Genomic DNA, 21169 nt, shown 5'->3' on the forward strand with positions numbered 1-21169 from the left:
GTAATAAAATATATGAATTGATTTATAAGTATATAAAGTCACTTGAACAAGAAACAGAAAAAAAAATTGCCTATGACTGGGATCGAACCCTGCCCAGCAAAATAAAAGGTCGGGGCTCTAACCACTGAGCTATTATAGTTCCAATTATGTAAACGATGCTTGAAAATTATAAGCTACAGGCTTGGGCACAGAAAGTGGGGGTCGAGCTTGCCGGCGAAGTATCGGAACTCACCGCGGATTGTTTAAACAATTTTTTATTATTAATAAGTTGTTAAAAAAGGCTATTATCAATGTATTTGTACAAAAAAAGGTTAATGGCCCTGTTAAAATATTTTCTCATTTGTCATTGATTAATTGAAAAAAAAATTTTACATAAAAATTGAAATTTAAAACTCATTTTTGGCATGATAATATTGCAATTACATGCAATTTAAATAAAAAAAAAAATTTTGCCGCAATTGGAATCGAACACCGTTCGGTAAAATAACTGGCGAACCTTCTGACTATAGAGCTAGCAATTTTCATTTGCTTTGTTTATGTTTAGATATCGTAAGCTTCAGGCTTAGTAACAGAGGGTGGGGAATGTGCTTGCTCGTCAACTGTTCGAACTCGCAGTCTTCTCTGAAAAATAAGACGGAGATAGATAGACATATTTTGTGCTCTGTCTTGCTCGGAACAGATTATTCTGAAATTTGTAAATTTCTTGGTACCCTAAGGCTCCCTTTTTGTAGTGCATCCCTGAAAATTATCATTTTTCGAACGATTTCCCTGTTACCTACTCAATTTCAATTGATATCGAGCTTCGGCCTTTTGCCGCACAACGCGAGGGCGTAAAGTCAACTCCGGGAAACTTTCTGACTTCAGCCCAGCCTTAAGTAGTCTTTCTACTTGGAATCAGTATAATGTGAGCCAATGTATTTTGTTTATCTCAAGTAGGTAGATAATAGAAGAAGATTACAAAGTTTACTTCAGTTGATAATATAGTTTTCTTACACTGAGAATCTTCCTTACTTACCACAAATGTATTTTATACGGAGATCCCGTATAAAGCGTACTTATGCTAAGTATAATACTGTTTTACACTTTAAACACCATGTTCTCACATTATGAATCCTTTTTTATTAATAAAAAAATACTTGTTACTTGATTCAAGTATATCAATTCTTCACTGCAAGTATATTATATACTTAAATTAAGTATACGAAGTACTCATGCTAAAATTTTTTTCTTATTAAATTTAAAAATTTCAAAATATAAATAATTATATTAATAATAAAAAAGTTACTGTTATACCCATTGGTATTGGTCAATTTAAATTAGTGACCATTACTAATGAAGTAATTTAATGATTAAATATTCAGTAATTAATAAATAGATGAAAAGTAATCTTATAATAATTACAACAATTACTGTTGTACTTTTAAATACGTGGAGCTGCTACACTTACCAAATATTTATACCTGTATAACTTTTAACAGGTGCAAAATAATAAAAAACTTTGCATGGATGAAATGTTCCATTTTTAATTCTGCACATTTTGAGCCCAAAATCGGACTGATCGGTGCATTTGAACCAAAATGGGAATGATTTAAATAATTCATTGTTTATAAAAATAATGAAAAAATCAATGAAAAAAAAAAAATTTTTCTCTAAAAAATGAAATTCAATATCTCCTTTTTCTAAATAAATCGCCAAAAAGTAATATTTCTAACATTTAGTATTTTTTATTAATTTCCTTAGACGCGACTGAAGCTTTTGTCAATAGTGAAGCTTCAGTCGCGAATAACTTTTTATCTATCTTAGATATGTTCAGTGCTTTTTTTTTATTAAAATTACATTCTGAACAACTTTTATTTAAAACATTTTTTCATATCTATCATAGAAATCGAGAAATTCGCGAGGGGGGGCGGTTTTTCGCGATTTACTTCCCCCCTATGCGTGCCAAACAATTTTAACCTACACCATTGTGTTTCTCGCAAAATTTCCGATCCAGTCATCTATAAATCATTAATTTGGCCGCAGCAAACCAAAATTATCTCATTTCCCTCGTTTGACTGGACTATTAGCTATAAACTATCTAATATCATATCTTTGATGATGATAGATAAATTATTAATTGAACAATAAAAAATCCATAGAGGTAATTATAATTTTGATGAGAGGCTATGAATACATTAACAAACGCAAAATGTCATATTTCTGTGTCCTTAGGATAATTGTATAGTCCAATCAAACGAGGGAAATGAGATAATTTTGGTTTACTGCGGCCAAATTAATGATTTATAGATGACTGGATCGGAAATTTTGCGAGAAACACAATGGTGTAGGTTAAAATTGTTTGGCACGCATAGGGGGGAAGTAAATCGCGAAAAACCGCCCCCCCTCGCGAATTTCTCGATTTCTATGATAGATATGAAAAAATGTTTTAAATAAAAGTTGTTCAGAATGTAATTTTAATAAAAAAAAAGCACTGAACATATCTAAGATAGATAAAAAGTTATTCGCGACTGAAGCTTCACTATTGACAAAAGCTTCAGTCGCGTCTAAGGAAATTAATAAAAAATACTAAATGTTAGAAATATTACTTTTTGGCGATTTATTTAGAAAAAGGAGATATTGAATTTCATTTTTTAGAGAAAAATTTTTTTTTTTTCATTGATTTTTTCATTATTTTTATAAACAATGAATTATTTAAATCATTCCCATTTTGGTTCAAATGCACCGATCAGTCCGATTTTGGGCTCAAAATGTGCAGAATTAAAAATGGAACATTTCATCCATGCAAAGTTTTTTATTATTTTGCACCTGTTAAAAGTTATACAGGTATAAATATTTGGTAAGTGTAGCAGCTCCACGTATTTAAAAGTACAACAGTAATTGTTGTAATTATTATAAGATTACTTTTCATCTATTTATTAATTACTGAATATTTAATCATTAAATTACTTCATTAGTAATGGTCACTAATTTAAATTGACCAATACCAATGGGTATAACAGTAACTTTTTTATTATTAATATAATTATTTATATTTTGAAATTTTTAAATTTAATAAGAAAAAAATTTTAGCATGAGTACTTCGTATACTTAATTTAAGTATATAATATACTTGCAGTGAAGAATTGATATACTTGAATCAAGTAACAAGTATTTTTTTATTAATAAAAAAGGATTCATAATGTGAGAACATGGTGTTTAAAGTGTAAAACAGCATTATACTTAGCATAAGTACGCTTTATACGGGATCTCCGTATAAAATACATTTGTGGTAAGTAAGGAAGATTCTCAGTGTAAGAAAACTATATTATCAACTGAAGTAAACTTTGTAATCTTCTTCTATTATCTACCTACTTGAGATAAACAAAATATTTACAAAAATGCAGTAATCGCTATTCTTGGTATAAATTAATATTATATTAGGATTGAGTGATGAAAAATTTAAAATCAAGTTAATGTTATTATGATTGTACAGTACACTTTAAACTTCATTTTGATATAAAATGTACTTGCATCAAAAAATAATTATACTCAAATTGAGTATATTTTGTGTTTGCCGCTAGTATACTTTCTAGCTATCACATTTTTTCTGTCAGTGTACAAATACAAAATAAAAAACCCAAAATTATATCAACAAGTGTATCACATATACAAAGTTGGCCTATATTTATAAACGCTATTGAAAATTATTAATTATATTTTATCTTCATAAAAGTATCCCTATTTTTACGCGAAATCTACATATTTCGTTTGAATAAAATGAGCTTTTAAACTTGCTTTTGTCTTTCATGTCAATAATATGTAATAACTGTGTAAAGTGTGAAGTTTTAAACGGGGTGTATCGGTAGTGTGTTAAACATCTGTGTGATTGTTACTCCAATACTGTTTTTTAATACCATATTTGAAAAACTAATGTCTTTATATATCATATTTGTTATGACATCATCAGATTAAAGTTATCTGCTAGTGTTTGGAATTAATTTGACTGCATATCTCGTGATAATAAAAATAAGAGAAAGTTAATAAGTTGTAAGTAATTTTTATATTATGTAGAGGTAAATTAAATACATTTATTTTAAAAATTAAGTTATTTCAATGATCCATTTTTTACAGACAATGATTGCGAATGAGACTGGTTCTACAAACGCAGATCGTATTCACATAAGAATATCTAATGAAAAAGCGCCATTAATTAGTGGGCAAAATGTTTTTCGAAAAATCGGAAATTTATTCGGTCTTATAAAATCACCATCAAATCCTGAAACTGATGGATACGTTGAATTTAGTAGTCTTGGGGCAAACAACAGTAGAACTCTTGGAACATTTGCTGGAGTTTTTAGTCCAGTTACTTTGTCTATGTTTAGTGCCTTAGTTTTTATACGCATGGGTAAATAAATTTTTTTCATTATTTATGTAATAAATATTGTATGTTTAAACAATATTTATCATTAACATTGTTATATTTTTAGGTTATATTGTTGGCAATGCAGGATTACTCGTCACTTTAATACAATTTTTAATTGCTTACGGTATTTTGGTATTTACCGTATCTTCTGTATGTGCAATTTCTACTAATGGAGCTGTTGAAGGTGGTGGAGCTTATTGTATCCTTTTATATACTATTAGTTAATTATTTTAAAATAATACTTGAAAACAAATATTCAAATAGTTATCAATTTTTCAATCTACAATTTTTTTTATTACATTATAAAATTATAATTTCTCTTATCAAATAAATTAGTCATGATTAGTAGAACTCTTGGTCCAGAATTTGGTGGATCAATAGGAACATTATTTTTTATGGCTAATATAGTCTCAAGTGCTTTATGCATCTCAGGATGTGCTGAAGGGATAGTAGAAAATTTTGGTCCAAACGGTTATTTAGTAGGTACTGAATCCGTAATACCTGATGGTAGATGGTGGAGATTTCTTTATTGTACAGCGCTTAACACTGCCAACCTAGTTGTTTGTCTTATTGGAGCTTCAATGTTTGCTAAAACAAGTGTAGCAATTTTGGCAATTGTCTGTATCTGTCTTACAAGCGTGATTTTAAGTTTTTTTATTCAAGGAGCAATGGAAGTTGAACTGCCTGCTGCTAACACTCTTGTACAAAATACTACTACTCATTTAAATGCAACTTACACCGGACTTTTAGGATCAACATTGAAATCAAATCTTTATTCAAATTATAGTGCTGATTATTCAAGCGGTGGAACCATGTCAAACTTTGCCAGTGTTTTTGGAGTCCTTTTTAGCGGTGTTACAGGCATTATGGCAGGAGCTAATATGAGTGGAGAGCTAAAGAATCCTGGAATCAATATTCCTCGTGGTACATTATCTGCAGTTGCTTTTACTTTTATTTGTTACATCATTCTTTCTATATTGACAGCAGCAACGACGAGCAGATTTTTACTACAAAATAATTTTATTTATATGATGCCAATTAATTTATGGCCACCTTTTGTAGCTGTCGGAATTTTAACAGCAACATTTAGTGCAGGATTAAGCAATTTAATTGGTTCTAGCAGAGTTTTAGAAGCTCTTGCTAAAGATAATATTTTTGGACCAGGATTAAACTTTATTCTTCGAGGAACATGGAATGGAAATCCAATTGCCGCTGTTTTTACATCTTGGACATTAGTTCAAATTATTTTAACTATTGGATCTTTGAATGTAATCGCTCAAATAAATTCAGTGTTATTTTTATTAAGTTATTTAGCAACTAATTTAGCATGTTTGGGGTTAGAATTGGCAAGTGCTCCAAACTTTCGACCGACATTTAATTATTTTACCTGGCATACTGCCACATTTGGACTACTCGGAACTTTAATAATGATGTTTATTATAAATAGTATTTATGCCTCTGTGAGTATTATCGTTTGTTTAATATTAATTATAGTTTTACATTTATTTTCGCCAAGTAAAAATGCCACTTGGGGCAGCATATCACAAGCGTTAATTTTTCATCAAGTGAGGAAATATTTATTAATGTTGGATTCAAGAAAAGATCATGTTAAATTTTGGAGACCACAAATGCTCTTAATGGTTTCATCACCAAGATCTGCTTGTCCTCTTATTGATTTTGTGAATGATTTAAAAAAAGGTGGCCTTTATGTTATCGGTCATGTAAAAGTTGGTGATTTTACTTTACAAAGTATTGATCCAACTATTGAAGAGTATCCACATTGGTTAAGTCTTATCGACCACTTAAAAGTAAAAGCATTTGTGGAACTCACTATTACAAAAACTGTTCGAGAAGGTCTTCATCATTTAATTAGGATTTCTGGAATGGGTGCTATGAAACCAAATACAATAGTTCTTGGATTTTATGATGATGAAATCCCCCAAAATTTCTTTCAGAGTTCTAGATACTCAACTACGATTTTTGAAAATGTAGGGATTAATGGAAATGGAAATGTTTTTCGTTTGAGACAAAATGTTAATGAAAAAACAATGGACTCTGTTGAATACGTTGGAATGTGTATGGATGTGTTGAAGATGAAAAAAAATTTATGTTTGTGCAGACATTTTCATTTACTTGATAAAAATTTAATTACGAAAAATTCCAACTTGGAATTTATTGACGTTTGGCCAGTAAATTTCTTTCAACCAAATGATCAAGATCCATTCGATACAACCTCTTTGTTTATGCTTCAATTAGCTTGTATTATTAATATGGTAAAAAGTTGGAATAATTTGAAACTTCGGGTATTTTACTGTGAAATGGCAGATAGTGAAAATTCATCTCTAAGTATTTCTGAATCAACGTCTACAGGATTAGCAAGCATTGAGTTTCCAAAAACTACAACTGAAAATCGAATTAAAAAATTACTTAATATGTTAAGAATATCAGCGTCTATTAAAAAAGTACCTAACTGGGGAATTCAATTTACTGAATTGAAAGGTCGACCTCTTATTGAAAGTAAATATGAAGAGGGAAGTTTTGACTCAAATGTTGATCCTCAAGAACTTAGTAATATCTCAAAATCGTACATTTTGAGGGTAAATCAATTGATCAAAGAAAATTCTACAAAAACAGCTACTACATTCATTTATCTTCCCGCACCACCAGCAACCAATACCTGGGATCAAGAATTTCTTTATAAACAGTACCTTCAAGTTCTAACTGAACTTACCGCAGATTTACCTCCAACTATCCTTGTTCATGGACTTAATGCTGTTACATCAACAACATTGTAGATAATTTATTACTTCTATAAAAATTTTCTTAAATTTACAATGCATTTCACAAGATGATATTCGATAAAAGTTATTTTAATTATTTTTGATCAATTAGTTAAATATGGATTAATCTTATAGTTAAACAGTATTTAATTAATATTTTCACAGATTATAGGTAATCGGATATTGTTATAGATGATCCGATATTTAAAATAAACCATCACTTGATATTCAATAGTTTGTGGAGATTGATGTATTGATACATTTATAAAAAATACTATAATTTGTTTTATAATTAAAATAGGAAAAAAAAATTGATATAAAAAAAAGTTAAACGATTGAATATCAATCATACTGAATATTCCGTAACCTATTACTGTGATAAAATAGTTTATCTAAAAAATTGACTTATTAATAAATATTATTATCTCTTATTCAAATAATAATAATAATAATAATAATAATAATAATAATAATAATAACATAGCATATAATTTTTATAAACATTTGATTATAAAAACATACAATAAACAATTTATATGTATATATAGATATTTCTAATGTATTTATCATGTATATTCATCCTGTAAACCCGTGTAATTGACCACCAGAAAATAGTTTCATCATTTTTTATGTATAATTTTAAAGCTTTGTTGATAAAATTTATAAAATTGATACGTTTTGAATTTTCGAATGTACGTATTTATAATTAATTGTAGTAAAAAGATAAAAAAATTAACATTTTAATATAATTTATAATCTTCAAACAAAAAAATTATCACAATTAATTTGTTACATATATATATATATATATATATATCACAAGGAATTGAGTTCGATTTTTTATCAAATGTTATTTACTTTCATCAATTTTTCATTTTGCTAGAAATTTATATAATATGCACAGTTTATTGAAAAGATCAAATTCATCATTAAAGAATTAATATTTCCCCTTTAAATTTAAGAAAAATAATTTTTTATCAATATCTTCGCCAATTAGAATAGAAAATCTTAGAAGCTTGAGGACGGACCATTAGGAACTCTGTTTATGAATCATTTGAGTTTGAAGATGGAAGACATTGAGGCTCTCATCAGATTTAGATCCTCGCAGTGATAAATTAGATATTGGTTTAGAAATGGCTGGATACTCAGAAATTGACTTTTTAAGTACTCCTTTATCATCTAGAGCATTGATAGATCTAGTTTTTACTCCAACAAATTCTATGATTTCTAACAATTTATTTGAATATTCTATATGACCTGATATTACCGATCCTAAATCGATATTTTTAACTCTGGGACAATCAATTGGCATTAATCCAGCAACTCCTGAAGTCATTGATAATGTTCTGTATAAAAATTTCAACAACCAGTCAGAAGGACAGTATCCATTGATGATCTTTCCTGCAACAACTTTGGTACATTTTTCCCATTGCTTTTGTTTATTGGTCACTGGAGCCCCAAGCATTATAGCATCTTGAATAATACCTTGGGATCGACCCAACTCTGATAATTCTCGAAGACAATAAAAAATCACACGAGCTCCTAAACTATAACCAATTAAAGTTACAGGGCGTTTACCATGTTGACGAGAAAGTAAAACATGAGCTAGATGTTTACCAACTTCTGAACTTCTCCGGCAACAAACTGACCAAGGATTATCAATTACTGATGACATTGATAGCAAAGCAGTTGGCCAAGCAATAGCACTCATAAGTCCTGATAAAACTGTATATTTCAACGCTTCCTGAGTAGCAAAAGATATTGCAATACTAAGTATATACTCCAAAGCTTGGCCTAATTCTATTAAATATTTAGTCTCATATCGAAGAGCATATTGTTCTCGAGAAATAGCCAAAAATCTCCATGGCTTAGTAATACTATCTGAATCTTCATTATTTAACCAACCAGTAACAGCAATAGCAATATGTAACTGTTGATCAGTTACTGAATATTTTGAAAGAGGTTCAAAACAAAATTCCTCTAATTGCCCAACCCTTTTATTCATTTTATAACCAGTTAATCCAGCACCAGCTACACCAAACACAGAGCCAATTATAGCAACACCTGCAGTACTAGTAAGGGCTGCTGCACTTGCACCTCCAAGAATTGTTCCAACACCTACTCCTATAAAAGGAGCTGCTAAACCTCCCGTTAAACCTATCAAAGTTCCTCCAGCTATCGTAGCTATTCCTACTGATGCATAACGTTTTATTCTCCGTATCTTATCACGACGTTCTGTTTCTTTCTTTTCTTCTCTAAAACATAAAAAAATATTGAATAAGCTAAAATTCAATAGATTTTTAATAGAAATTATTTTATTCTTCAATTTTTTTTACTTACTCTGTACGACATTCTGTTTCTTTACTAAGCAAATTTACTAAAGAATGTTCATATAGTTCAATCAAATCAAAAGGTACTTTAAAAAGTTCTGCTAATCGTCGTGCTAATACTCGTTGCCGTGCATCATATTCACCTAAAAATTTGTCAATCACACATATATTGTACATTTTTAATATAGTGTCCTCCAAAAGTTAATTGAAATAAGCTATAATTCATTTTAAAAAATACTGTCATTAATAATATCTTTCTATTCGTCATAAACTACACAGTTTTTATTTTGAACTCACTGAAGGACTCACTTTTCTAAAAAAAGAATATCTGATAATTTGTACCTCAATATTTCTACTAATTTTTAGAGGGCACTATATATCATCAAATAATGAATATTAAACGGTTTTTCTAAATTTACACACTAAGATAAAAACTTCTACTTTAAAAAATATCTACATTTTTAACAATGAATTACCTGACACAATTCCTGAGAATGATGATAACATTTTTATTCAAAGTGATTATTAATATTTATTGCATAAATATAAAATTTATTATATTCACAAGGATTTTAAATAAATATAAATCTTACCATTTTGTACTGCAAATAATACTGCATGTTGAATAATAACTATAGCTTTTTGGCTGAAAGTTTTTTCTTGAAGTAATAATTCAATATAAGGGTTACATTCATGACTACTATTTCCTTCCACAAATACAAGCATCACTGATTCTATGCGTTTATTTGCTCCTAAGTATTGACATAATTTCTTTATATAATTTCGATTAAATTCAGCATTCCATTCACTCGGAAATAACTGTGGTAAACAAATTGCACAAATTGATAAGAAAGAATATACTCCACTATCTGAAATGCTTAATTTGGCATCTAAAAAAAAGTATGTTTTAAGTGACAAATAAAGTTATTTCGTAGTAAAATCATGGATTATTACGAGATAAATTCTTTGAAGTTCCAGCTTTATGGTTTATTAAGTTACTTGTCGATTCCATCATATGTCGCAAAAATAATTATTCAAATATACTGGCTTTAAAAGTAAGTTCCTTGTAAATATAACTACATTGTAGAGGTTATGTTAGAAAGTTTACTTTTTAACACGAATATATGTATAGTCGAACCGAGAAAACAGTAGTCGCGATTTGGTTTTTTTTTCTAATAAAATAAATAATCAATTATTTCATGCTTAAATGCTAAGATGGCCGATAGAACACTATAGCAGAATAAAATTAAATATTTATTTTAGAAAAACTTTTTGTTGATAAATCTTAATCGCTAAAATTCTCGCTACTTTCTTTATTATTAAAAAAATTATATTACGTCCTTTAAACATAATATTTGAGTCGTAAAAAATATTTGAGTAATAATTTTATGGTTTTTTTTGACATAGCATAAACTTGAAAAGTTATAGACTGAAAACTCTCTACACAAAAAAAATTCTCCCGCAGTCGGTAATTACTCGGAGGATATAGGTCGGGCTCAATAGATAACAACTCAGTCATTAATGGACCACGGGTACATACATACACTCGCCCCAGCCCTTGTATTTTCATATAAATTTTTAAAAGTAACCGGTAATTTATCGTCAGATATCTCTCTCTACTTATCACATGACGTCATAAAACTTGTACCCAACTTCCTTTCTCTTTAGGAATCGTGAGGGTTTGGTACGTTTTGTGATTATTAGATCCGTTTTATATATTTTGATCGTTATTATTTTATAAACAAAAATTTTGTTTTAATAATTACTGATTGTTTATTTCTTATATACAAGTATTATTTAATTTATATTTTTTATTTTTTGCATTCTTCAGGTTAAAAATGGGTCGCAGACCTGCTAGGTGGTAAGTGTCATGCTTAATTTATTATTAAATATTCAATGACAATACAAACAATATATATTTAAATAATTATAAAAAATGATAATCGATGAACATGCTTTCTTTCAACCAATTCGATTATTCGGAAAATACTTATATGAGATTCAACAATAACAATAATATAAAAAGCGTTATCGTTTTTAGGTTATACATTACAATACTTAACATTAATGACTTTAATTATTTCAGTTATCGCTACTGTAAGAATAAGCCATACCCAAAATCTCGGTTCTGTCGAGGAGTTCCAGATCCAAAAATTCGTATTTTCGATCTAGGAAAAAAGAAAGCTAGTGTGGAAGATTTCCCATTATGTGTACACTTGGTATCTGATGAATATGAACAGCTGAGTTCTGAAGCATTAGAAGCAGGACGAATTTGCTGTAACAAGTACATGGTTAAAAATGCTGGAAAAGATCAATTTCATATTCGAATGAGGCTTCATCCTTTCCATGTTATTCGAATTAATAAAATGTTATCGTGTGCTGGAGCTGATAGGTAAGATTATTTGTTTTGTCACATATTGTTCAACTGTAATTATTAAATAATTTAAAATATTTGTATAAATATTAATTATAAACGTTGAAATAGAAATATTTTAATGCATCAAATGGGTTCATTAGTTGTAAAGTCAACAATTGAAGAAAACCAATAACTAATTAATTTTTGCTTGTTATCTGTTTAATTTTATTACTTATTGTAAGTCGATTTTTTTAACGTACTTGGTAATAAAATATAAATTTTCGTGTTTCATAATGTGATGCAAAAAATAATTCAGTATAAGAGATTAAATTAATTCAAACTTGAACATAAAATTAATTGATCGGAATTAAATTTTTCTTCGACATATTATGCAGAGAAAAATGCCGTTCAACATGTTTTAAAATAAATCAAATTAAACATATGTTTTTAGGCTTCAAACAGGAATGAGAGGTGCATTTGGAAAACCTCAAGGTACTGTAGCTCGTGTACGTATCGGTCAACCTATTATGAGTGTTCGATCATCTGATCGTCATAAGGCAGCAGTGATCGAAGCTTTACGTCGTGCAAAATTCAAGTTTCCCGGTCGTCAGAAAATTTACGTTTCTAAAAAATGGGGTTTCACCAAATACGATCGTGCTGAATATGAAGATTTGAAAGCAGCAGGTCGTCTTGCTCCCGATGGCTGTAATGTCAAATATCTTCCGGAACACGGACCTTTGGATCAATGGAAAAAATTTCGTGAAACTTTAATAACAGCTTAATTGATTACGATACTTTTTAAATTGGTTCAAATAAAATTTTATTAAACCAACATTAAACCGTGTTTTTTTATTATTACAATTATCTTAAATATTCATACATAAATAAAAAATGCTCTTATAGTACCAAGCACCATTTTATCATGATAAATATATAAATGAAAAATAAAATAACGTATGTATGATTTGTAAATTTAAATATTATTCTATATCCTCCAAATTACTTTTTAATTACAATGAATACCTATTTTACATTTAGATAACTACTCTATAAGAAGTTGATAAAACACTTAGATTAAACTACAAATATAATTCTGTAGATATTAAAAAATACATATTGCTGCAGTAGCATCTAAAAGAATAGTTCATAATAATTTTAACAAATTAACTTTATCAGACAATATAAGCTACATTGATAATTCCCTTATAAAATATGTTAATGTTAGCCAATTAATTAATTACACTTTTGGTAATGCTATAATACAATTGTAAGTTTTTTTATAAATTTTATATTAATGATAAATCTTGCGAACTAATGGTGATTCTGACATTAAATTCGTATAAACATTAATTCTTTGTCAATGAGAATTACAGTTTATTTCATCATCATTCTCAGTAACAACATTAGTCAAATCATCGTCCATATCCATATCACAAATACGATGAGATTTACGAGGGTCTGTATTCGTTGTTGAGTCTAGAAGAGGTGATAATTTTTCGGCTTCACTGTCTTCATCGTGTCCTTGACTCTGTAAAACACATTATACATAATATCTTTGTTTAATCTAATAAAAGTATACAATCAGCTTAAAATAATTAAAAAAATTTACATCGTAATGAGCTGGCTGTTTTTCATTGACGAGTCTTAGAGTGTCTCTTGCTCTAAATACGCTTTTATCACGTGGATGATTTGATACTTTTGCTCGTACTCCTGGAGATCGACTATGAAGATCTTTTTGAGATCCAGCAGTTTCATCCCTTGCTAATAAAACTGACATACGAAATTCTGGCGTAGGACATGGAGTAGTTCCACTAGATCTAGCACCAGCAAGTTCTGCATCTTTTAAGCCAACGTGTTTCGAAATGGGAGCTCTTCCGGATGACCTGAAATAAATTTAAGAATTTTTTACATCTACACAATGTTCTAAATTTAAAAATAACGCAAATATAACTAAACTCAAACTTTTACAAATAATTCGACATAAATGTGTATTTTTAATAATTGTTTACCTGTTTAAAGCTTCTGCGGCTTGAATAGCATTAGCAGTGTCAGTATCAGGAGTATCCGGGGTGTAGGGGGCATCTGGAGATTCTGGAGCTGGAGCAATAACTCTTGGAGTATATGGACCATTTAAAGCTTCAATTAAAGATACTGCTTCATATCCTGTTGGAATATTTTCACAACTACCCTATGAACGTAAAGAAATAATTTATTTCAAAATAAATTTCATTTTCTTTCAATTAATTTTGCTATAGTACCAAAAGCTTACTTCTGGTAATGGAGGATTAGAAATTATAGCCCCAGTAGCTTTTTGAAGAGCTTTAATTTGCAAAAGAGCTCTAAAAGGTGCTCTACAAATGGGACAGTTGTTAGCTTGATATCTTAATGAATCAGCACATCCATAACAGAGACATAAATGTCTACAAGGTAGAATTAAAGTGTCTCTTACATCGCACATACAAATTACACATTCAGATCCATTATCTTCAGTATCTTCATCACTACCTTGCTGTTTAGTATTTTCTGTATTTTTATTTTCAATTCCATAAATCTCTTGAAGTAAATAACAAAGTCCATCTACATAAAGTTTTTGTTTAAGAGCTTTTAGAATATAAGAGCCATCTGAATGTTTTTCTACTACTGCTATCGTTGTGTGCGATTGTTTGGGCTCATCAGATCCTTCTTCAGCAACACAGTGAATGGCAATTGGAATAATTTCTTTATCGGTATTATAAAGTAAATCTTCTTCATTGTATAAACTTGGATCGAAAACGTGAGATGTTTGAATAAATTGTTGGTTAGCACCTTTTTTATAGTGATATGTTTCTGAACTCATTGAAGAATCTCTTGGAATGTATCTGGAAAATAAATATCTCCCAGAAATTTTCTCGATTAATACTGAAAAAAAATCATGAGATAAGATACTTACGAAAGCCCCTTTGTTGTGATTTCTTCTGTACAAAAATAATAAATAGTAATTGCACATCTTACATCACAATCGAATGTAAATTCAATATTAAAACGAGTAGATTTTTTATCTATATCATTTTCTCCATAATGTTTGATGGCATTTATAGTATCATTAGATTTTGATGATGTTGGTGTAGGATCAATACTTTTAGTTAATCTTAAAGATTCTTTTCTGATATTTATTAAACTTTTTAATGTTTTTGTTGGATCATTCACTTGTGGAGGAGGATAGGGAAAAGGTGTTGGTCGGCTGCCTAGAAAATTTAAATCTGCATTTTCTCCAAAAAGATATGCTTCTGGTTGTGGTGTGTCAAACCTTTCGCCACCCATTATAAAATGACTTCCGAAGTAATTACCTAACATTAAAAAATTAAAACAATCAATTTGATGAGTTTACAATTGATAATATTGTTTATCAAAAAATTAATAAAAATAATTACCTGATCGTGGTGGATATTTGTAAGCATGGTTTGACACAATATCAACCTCTTCAACACCAGCGTTTTGTCTACTGGTCAATGAACCCATTTCGAATTAAGAAAAATAACCTCACTCAAGAAATAATGAAAAATTAAATTAACAATTATTTACACATAATTATGTATTATTAATATTCATAAATTAAAAGATTATGCAACGTTAAACTCACTAATTAATTGTTTACTTTAAAACATTAAAGAAGTGTCCTCATAAAAGTTAACCTGAAAGCTCGGAACTTTGCAAAAGTACAAAATTGACCAATAACGCACTCTATACAATAATTGGATAATCATAAGATTTTCAATAAACGTATACTTTATAAAGTATTTTGTTATGTAGAATTTCATAAAAATACCCTTGCAAAAATGGTGATTCTCAATTAACATAAAGACACTATTTGCAAAAAACAATTTGTTTTGTGTTTGAACAAAACAAGAAAAATACCGAAAAATTTCGATTTTTTTTTAATAATAAAATAAAAATTAAGTATAATTTCAGAATTTGAGGATACCAATGAACGTTCTTTATTTTTTTGTGAGAAATGTAATAAATATATGCATTTAGTAAAAAACAGTTTATTTTTCATAAAAAATTTAAAAGTGAATTTTGGTGGATTTTCAACCGATGTTTTATAATATTATTATTATTTGTTGCCAATTGTACGTACTTATATTTGCAGGCAATCAAAGTCGACACTAGCACTACACATGTTAGTTGACGTACTATGTACTAAGTATTTTATATATTCTCAAATCTGAGTTTTTTTATGCAATATAGTATTTTTTTTTTGATAAACTGTTTTATATTAAACTATTTTAATAAAGTATCCCATCTATATTTTATGATTTATGGTAGAGGTTCTCACAAAAAGTTAGAGATTTGAATAGAATACTTTTCATTCTTACGTGAGCACACATAAGTAAATCGATGAAATGTGTTTGTGAATAAAATAATAGTAATACGCAGGTGTATAAACCCGTCAAAGAAATAAGTACTTGATATATACCATTTGTTGATGCTGTCATTAACTGTATATTAAAAGTAAATCTTCATTATTTGAATGAAGTAAACAAATAAATAGTGAAAATAAGTGAGGTTACTGTACTGTTGCAAAATTTGAAACTTGCGCTACATTTTCAACAAATACTACCATTGCGTGTTGGATCGGTCGGTCGTTGTCATTTGAAAACGGAAGCCATCTTGTGGCTAAGTCTCCCATATCATATCGAGGAAATATTAGTTAACCGACTATTTATCACGAAAAATTTATTTGTATCTTCATTGTTACGTTCGGACTATGCATGAATTATCGCACCATATGTTTACATAGCCATGGCTGCTACGAGAAAGTTGCAAGGTACGAAATTTATCTAGAGTGTTTACATTTACCGAGTCTTTTTTCTATATCTTCCAACCCCTATTCTCATTCCACTAATTTCCCTCCATTCACCTCTACTTTTTTTTTAACAAAATTCTTATTATTAACATTTATTCCTTGTATTTTTATGATCAATATATCTATTATACTACATTAATTTATCTCATTGATCTATTAAGTACCTGTTGTAATGTTTTAATGCATCATTGTCTGACGCTTTTTGCGTTGCTGAATCCTTCCATCCTTATTCCTATCATTGTTATCACTTAAAGTTTGTTTTTTTTACTTAACTTTATGTTTAATATGTCAATGTAATTATTAATATTTTGTTTTAATAATGATAATTGTTAAAGCACATTCATTCTGATTTGTGTAGGTGAAATAGACAGGTGCCTTAAGAAAGTTACTGAAGGTGTGGATACATTTGAAGATATTTGGCAAAAAGTTCACAATGCGACTAATAGCAATCAGAAAGAGAAATATGAGGCTGATCTCAAGAAAGAAATCAAGAAGCTCCAGAGGTTACGTGACCAGATTAAAAGCTGGATCGCTTCTGGAGAAATTAAAGATAAGAGTACGTTACTGGATTATAGAAAGTTAATTGAAACGGTTTGTATATTTTGTCTGTTTAAATTTCACGCTGATTGATTTTAATTTATTTTGAGCTAATAAGCTTGTATTTTTTTAGCAAATGGAACGATTTAAAGTCGTTGAACGGGAAACAAAGACAAAGGCATATTCGAAAGAAGGCTTAGGCGCAGCTCAGAAATTAGATCCAGCTCAAAAAGAAAGGGAGGAAGTAAGCAATTGGCTTGCAAATTCCATAGATGCATTAAATTTACAATTGGATACATTTGAATCAGAAATAGAATCTTTACTTGCTGGTAAAAAGAAGAGACTGGATAAAGATAAGCAGGATAGAATGGACGAGTTAAAATCAAAGCTGGATAAACATCGATATCATATTCGTAAATTGGAAACACTTTTGCGCATGTTGGATAATATGTCAGTTGAAGTACATACAATAAAGCGGATAAAAGATGATGTAGAGTATTACATTGAGTCTTCACAAGAACCAGACTTTGAAGAAAATGAGTATATCTATGACGATATTATCGGTCTTGATGAAGTCGAGCTTTCAGGAGTTGGAATTCCATCCTCAGCAACGACTGACAGTAACAACAGTAATGAAACTGGAGGTACACCCACGTCTACCAATTCAGGAACATCTCCGATACCATCACCACCATTGAGTTCTACCATGCACAATCATTCAAGTGATAGTTCAACTGACAATGATAAAAAACCTAAGGTAAATTATTCAGTAAATTATAAATTGATAAGGAGAAAAAAATCATTAATTGAATTAATTTTATTTTACAGCCTGTTAAACCTACTGCAGTAAGACCGCTACTGAGCTCGTCACAAACGAGCATTCCAACGACGGGAAGCACTGCCAGCATTAAATCAACTTTACTATCGAGCAGCACTCCAAGCAAAACCATTCCCATGACACCTAGCCATAGCTCGCCTAATTCTAATAGTAATCATGTTGTTACAAGTAATGCCGGAAATTTTGCCACAGTAGCTGCCTCACACACCAATTCTCAAACTGTTCACTCTACCTCTAAAATATCATGTAATATTTATTATCTATTACTATTTTGTTTTAAATTGATTTATTAACATTTTATAATTACTATGAAATGTTTTCTACAGCTCAAAACAACGAGAATGGCCTTTTATCGTCACCAATGTCTAACATTACATCTCCAATATCACAATCTATGAATCAACAACTTCAGCAACAACCTCAGCAACTAACAACTCCATCTCAACAACTTCAACAATCTCCACCAACTCCCACATCTCAACATCAACCTCAAACTCAAATGACACTTCAACAGCAACAAATTGCTCAACAACAGCAGCAATCTCAAATTCAGGTTGTTTCACAGCAGTCGCAGCATAATAATCCAGCAACCGTATCCGCAACAGCTTCAAATATGCAATCAAGCCATATGATGCATAATCAATCAAGTCAAAATCATAATAATAATGCAGAAATGATCACTCCAATTCCTCCATCAGCGTCGCCTCATTCATCTGTCAGCAGTAGATCATCACCAGTACAAGTGAATGCGTGCTCCCCAGTTCCTTCCACTGCCAACGGTCTTATTTCTAAACTTCCCGATGGCATGTCTACTTTAAAATCTATTGCCCAGCAAGTAATTGTTCGAGCAGGTTTGGAAATACCCCCTGGTGAACCAAGCCGAAATATCTTTGACAATTCAAAACCCAATACTGTGACGTCTGAGGCGCACATTCCGCCCTTGCTTGGAGTCGCACCACTGGGTCCTGTTCCTTTACAAAAAGAACATCAACTGCAGTTCCAAATGATGGAAGCTGCCTATTATCATATGCCACATCCATCTGATTCTGAACGTCTTCGATCTTATCTACCCAGAAATTTATGTCAGACGCCACCTTATTATCAACAAGTATGTTTTATTATTCGTCATAAGAGATGTTTTGTTTTTTAAAAAATTTTTAAGCTAAGTAAATTTGATACATAGCTTTATGAATAGTTGATTAAAAAATTGTGATAAAAACTATTAATGAATCACCCATTCTTTTAAGGTTTGTTCGTTTGTTCTATTCTTTCGAGCTGAAAATCGAAAAAATAGCATAGTTAGAATGAATATCGCAATACATTTAATTACGAATATTATTTATTAAATTTCAATTTCATTTTCATTATGATTTCCATTATTTTAAAATTATAAATTTTCTCTAAGATCGATGTTTATTACTTGACATCAAATTATGAAACCATTATTATCTTAGAAAAAAGTATTGACCATAAATATCGAATTAATAAAATAACATTATTAATATTGAAATTATTTCTAATATATATAATATAGACCATGAATATTGATTATATTAAAGCATTAGATTTTGTTGTTCCATGAATAGAGCCATTTCTGTACTTTATTAAGTTTATAGAAAAAACCATTAGAAATGATATGTATAAATTGGTTTTTTTTTTAATTTCAATTATTTTAATTTATTATTAAAATTTTAGGTACAGCTGCCACACTCTGATACTGTAGAATTCTTTCAACGACTATCGACGGAGACGCTTTTCTTTATTTTTTATTACATGGAGGGTTCCAAGGGCCAGTACTTGGCAGCCAAAGCACTCAAGAAACAAAGTTGGAGGTTTCATACGAAGTATATGATGTGGTTCCAGAGGCATGAAGAACCAAAAGTGATAAATGAAGAATATGAACAGGTAAAAAAAGTGATGAAACATTTCTAATTATTTATAGTCAGGACTAAAATAATTTTTTTAATACATTTTCTTGATTTTAGGGAACGTATATTTACTTTGACTATGAAAAATGGGGACAAAGAAAAAAAGAAGGCTTTACTTTCGAGTATAAGTACTTAGAAGACAGAGATCTTAATTAAAATCATGAATTTTTCACGTTTGCAGAGGATCTACAAAAAATGCACTATTTCTGTACCGGTATTATGAGACAAAAAATGCAAAACAGCTTATATAAACATATATATGTATGTATGTATATATCTATGAATTATAAGTACATATATACATATATATCATTAAATATTTCTTTATTTATTGGCAAGACTTTTTAAAATACTTTGAATATTTTTCATGTGCATAACTGTTGATCCATTTTTTATGTATTGAAGGAAAATTTTTTTTTTGTTTATTACTCAAAAAAAATTGACCGTGAATAAGGACCGTAATCATGATTTAGTTGATGATAATTAAGATAAAAGATGATGATGAAATTAAGTCCACTCAATGAAGGACGGTAAATTGTAAACTATGAGTAATGTGTGAGAAATACTGAGGAAAACACTTATAGCGCATAGTGTGCGGTGTGTGATAATGCTCGCTGGCGACTGACTCTGTAATACCAGTACAAACATGCGGTGCAACATCCACCAGTTGCTTAAAAAAATATTTAAAAATCGACGAGGTGGTGGGGCACTCTCATGCTATGGTATGTCTTAATGATAGATAATAAGTAGCCTTTTTGTATAAAGTATATTGAGGTATTAAATCCTTGAATTTGAATTACTGTACAGAATGTGTAGACATAGTGAATTATAATATTACGGAATATATTTTATTTCCCATTCAAAATGAACGAATAAGTTGTTTCGATTTACATTTTATATGTATGTATATACATTTATTTTGCGGTTAACTAAATTTTAAATAGTATATTTAGATAACAAAGATCTTTCAGCTTTCACATATGCATTTGTTTTTTAAAAGTGATCTCTTTATCTTACCAAAATATAAAGCTTGTTTTCTTTCTTGAATAGCAAGAATCTTGGTAATAAATTTACTATCGATAATGGCTCGTAAAAACTATAAATCTATATATATATATATATATATATATATATATATATATATATAAATAA

General features: G+C 29.5%; 5 protein-coding genes across 10 annotated transcripts; 3 read left to right on the top strand and 2 right to left on the bottom strand.

Moving 5' to 3' along the window:
- The first annotated feature begins 3529 nt into the window (after positions 1–3529).
- Positions 3530–7550, top strand: LOC118071261 (solute carrier family 12 member 9). Its single transcript, XM_035090315.1, has 4 exons — positions 3530–4026; positions 4111–4384; positions 4467–4601; positions 4739–7550. Exons 2-4 carry the CDS (start codon positions 4114–4116, stop codon positions 7195–7197), a joined length of 2865 nt encoding a protein of 954 aa, XP_034946206.1. The 5' UTR covers positions 3530–4026; positions 4111–4113; the 3' UTR covers positions 7198–7550.
- Positions 7551–8045: 495 nt separating this feature from the next.
- LOC118071281 (transmembrane and coiled-coil domain-containing protein 4-like) lies at positions 8046–10848 on the bottom strand. Of its 2 annotated transcripts, XM_035090341.1 has the most exons (5): positions 10467–10848; positions 10106–10402; positions 9989–10000; positions 9523–9655; positions 8046–9437 (listed from the first exon to the last, which is right to left on the bottom strand). In XM_035090341.1, exons 1-5 carry the CDS (start codon positions 10525–10527, stop codon positions 8213–8215), a joined length of 1728 nt encoding a protein of 575 aa, XP_034946232.1. In that variant the 5' UTR covers positions 10528–10848; the 3' UTR covers positions 8046–8212. The 2 variants fall into 2 exon arrangements, with proteins under 2 accessions (XP_034946232.1, XP_034946233.1); XM_035090342.1 differs by lacking the exon at positions 9989–10000 and having other exon boundaries at positions 10467–10845.
- A 232-nt stretch (positions 10849–11080) lies between these two features.
- On the top strand, positions 11081–12700 carry RpL10 (ribosomal protein L10). Its single transcript, XM_035090367.1, has 4 exons — positions 11081–11196; positions 11344–11373; positions 11599–11904; positions 12320–12700. The coding sequence occupies exons 2-4, from the start codon at positions 11351–11353 to the stop codon at positions 12648–12650; spliced, it is 660 nt and encodes a 219-aa protein (XP_034946258.1). The 5' UTR covers positions 11081–11196; positions 11344–11350; the 3' UTR covers positions 12651–12700.
- A 133-nt stretch (positions 12701–12833) lies between these two features.
- Mrgn1 (Mahogunin ring finger 1) lies at positions 12834–16182 on the bottom strand. 4 transcript variants are annotated; one of them, XM_035090358.1, is made up of 7 exons: positions 15986–16182; positions 15279–15390; positions 14798–15194; positions 14138–14726; positions 13878–14056; positions 13478–13751; positions 12834–13396 (listed from the first exon to the last, which is right to left on the bottom strand). In XM_035090358.1, the coding sequence occupies exons 2-7, from the start codon at positions 15364–15366 to the stop codon at positions 13226–13228; spliced, it is 1698 nt and encodes a 565-aa protein (XP_034946249.1). In that variant the 5' UTR covers positions 15367–15390; positions 15986–16182; the 3' UTR covers positions 12834–13225. The 4 variants fall into 4 exon arrangements, with proteins under 4 accessions (XP_034946249.1, XP_034946250.1, XP_034946248.1 ...); XM_035090359.1 differs by having other exon boundaries at positions 15279–15386; positions 15986–16005; XM_035090357.1 differs by lacking the exon at positions 15986–16182 and adding an exon at positions 15488–15714 and having other exon boundaries at positions 15279–15386.
- Positions 16183–16222: 40 nt separating this feature from the next.
- Positions 16223–20886, top strand: Not3 (CCR4-associated factor Not3). 2 transcript variants are annotated; one of them, XR_004690871.1, is made up of 8 exons: positions 16223–16675; positions 17073–17305; positions 17385–18008; positions 18080–18335; positions 18416–19197; positions 19785–19994; positions 20075–20262; positions 20320–20886. XR_004690871.1 is itself a non-coding variant. In XM_035090355.1 (7 exons), exons 1-7 carry the CDS (start codon positions 16651–16653, stop codon positions 20171–20173), a joined length of 2229 nt encoding a protein of 742 aa, XP_034946246.1. In that variant the 5' UTR covers positions 16223–16650; the 3' UTR covers positions 20174–20886. The 2 variants fall into 2 exon arrangements, 1 of the variants encoding a protein (XP_034946246.1); XM_035090355.1 differs by having other exon boundaries at positions 20075–20886.
- The last annotated feature ends 283 nt before the right edge of the window (positions 20887–21169 follow it).

The sequence above is a fragment of the Chelonus insularis genome, unplaced genomic scaffold (genome assembly GCF_013357705.1).
Source record: "Chelonus insularis isolate UGA/USDA-ARS -01 unplaced genomic scaffold, ASM1335770v1 contig_76_pilon, whole genome shotgun sequence".
Classification (NCBI taxonomy): Eukaryota; Metazoa; Arthropoda; class Insecta; order Hymenoptera; family Braconidae; genus Chelonus; species Chelonus insularis.

What these genes read in the sequence shown, in the direction of transcription:
- LOC118071261 (XM_035090315.1), top strand. Translation starts at nt 4,114, where the DNA reads ATGATTGCGAATGAGACTGGTTCTACAAACGCAGATCGTATTCACATA. An exon ending in CTTAGTTTTTATACGCATGG is followed by an intron (nt 4,385 to 4,466) that starts GTAAATAAATTT and finishes TTATATTTTTAG; the next exon opens with GTTATATTGTTGGCAATGCA. An exon ending in TGAAGGTGGTGGAGCTTATT is followed by an intron (nt 4,602 to 4,738) that starts GTATCCTTTTAT and finishes CAAATAAATTAG; the next exon opens with TCATGATTAGTAGAACTCTT.
- LOC118071281 (XM_035090341.1), bottom strand. Translation starts at nt 10,527, where the DNA reads ATGATGGAATCGACAAGTAACTTAATAAACCATAAAGCTGGAACTTCA. An exon ending in AACTTCAAAGAATTTATCTC is followed by an intron (nt 10,403 to 10,466) that starts GTAATAATCCAT and finishes ACTTTTTTTTAG; the next exon opens with ATGCCAAATTAAGCATTTCA. An exon ending in GAAACAGAATGTCGTACAGA is followed by an intron (nt 9,438 to 9,522) that starts GTAAGTAAAAAA and finishes TTTATGTTTTAG; the next exon opens with AGAAGAAAAGAAAGAAACAG.
- RpL10 (XM_035090367.1), top strand. Translation starts at nt 11,351, where the DNA reads ATGGGTCGCAGACCTGCTAGGTG. An exon ending in GGTCGCAGACCTGCTAGGTG is followed by an intron (nt 11,374 to 11,598) that starts GTAAGTGTCATG and finishes TAATTATTTCAG; the next exon opens with TTATCGCTACTGTAAGAATA. An exon ending in TCGTGTGCTGGAGCTGATAG is followed by an intron (nt 11,905 to 12,319) that starts GTAAGATTATTT and finishes ATATGTTTTTAG; the next exon opens with GCTTCAAACAGGAATGAGAG.
- Mrgn1 (XM_035090358.1), bottom strand. Translation starts at nt 15,366, where the DNA reads ATGGGTTCATTGACCAGTAGACAAAACGCTGGTGTTGAAGAGGTTGAT. An exon ending in CTAATCCTCCATTACCAGAA is followed by an intron (nt 14,057 to 14,137) that starts GTAAGCTTTTGG and finishes TTACGTTCATAG; the next exon opens with GGTAGTTGTGAAAATATTCC. An exon ending in AACAGCCAGCTCATTACGAT is followed by an intron (nt 13,397 to 13,477) that starts GTAAATTTTTTT and finishes TGTGTTTTACAG; the next exon opens with AGTCAAGGACACGATGAAGA.
- Not3 (XM_035090355.1), top strand. Translation starts at nt 16,651, where the DNA reads ATGGCTGCTACGAGAAAGTTGCAAG. An exon ending in CTCTACCTCTAAAATATCAT is followed by an intron (nt 18,336 to 18,415) that starts GTAATATTTATT and finishes TGTTTTCTACAG; the next exon opens with CTCAAAACAACGAGAATGGC. An exon ending in CGCCACCTTATTATCAACAA is followed by an intron (nt 19,198 to 19,784) that starts GTATGTTTTATT and finishes TTAAAATTTTAG; the next exon opens with GTACAGCTGCCACACTCTGA.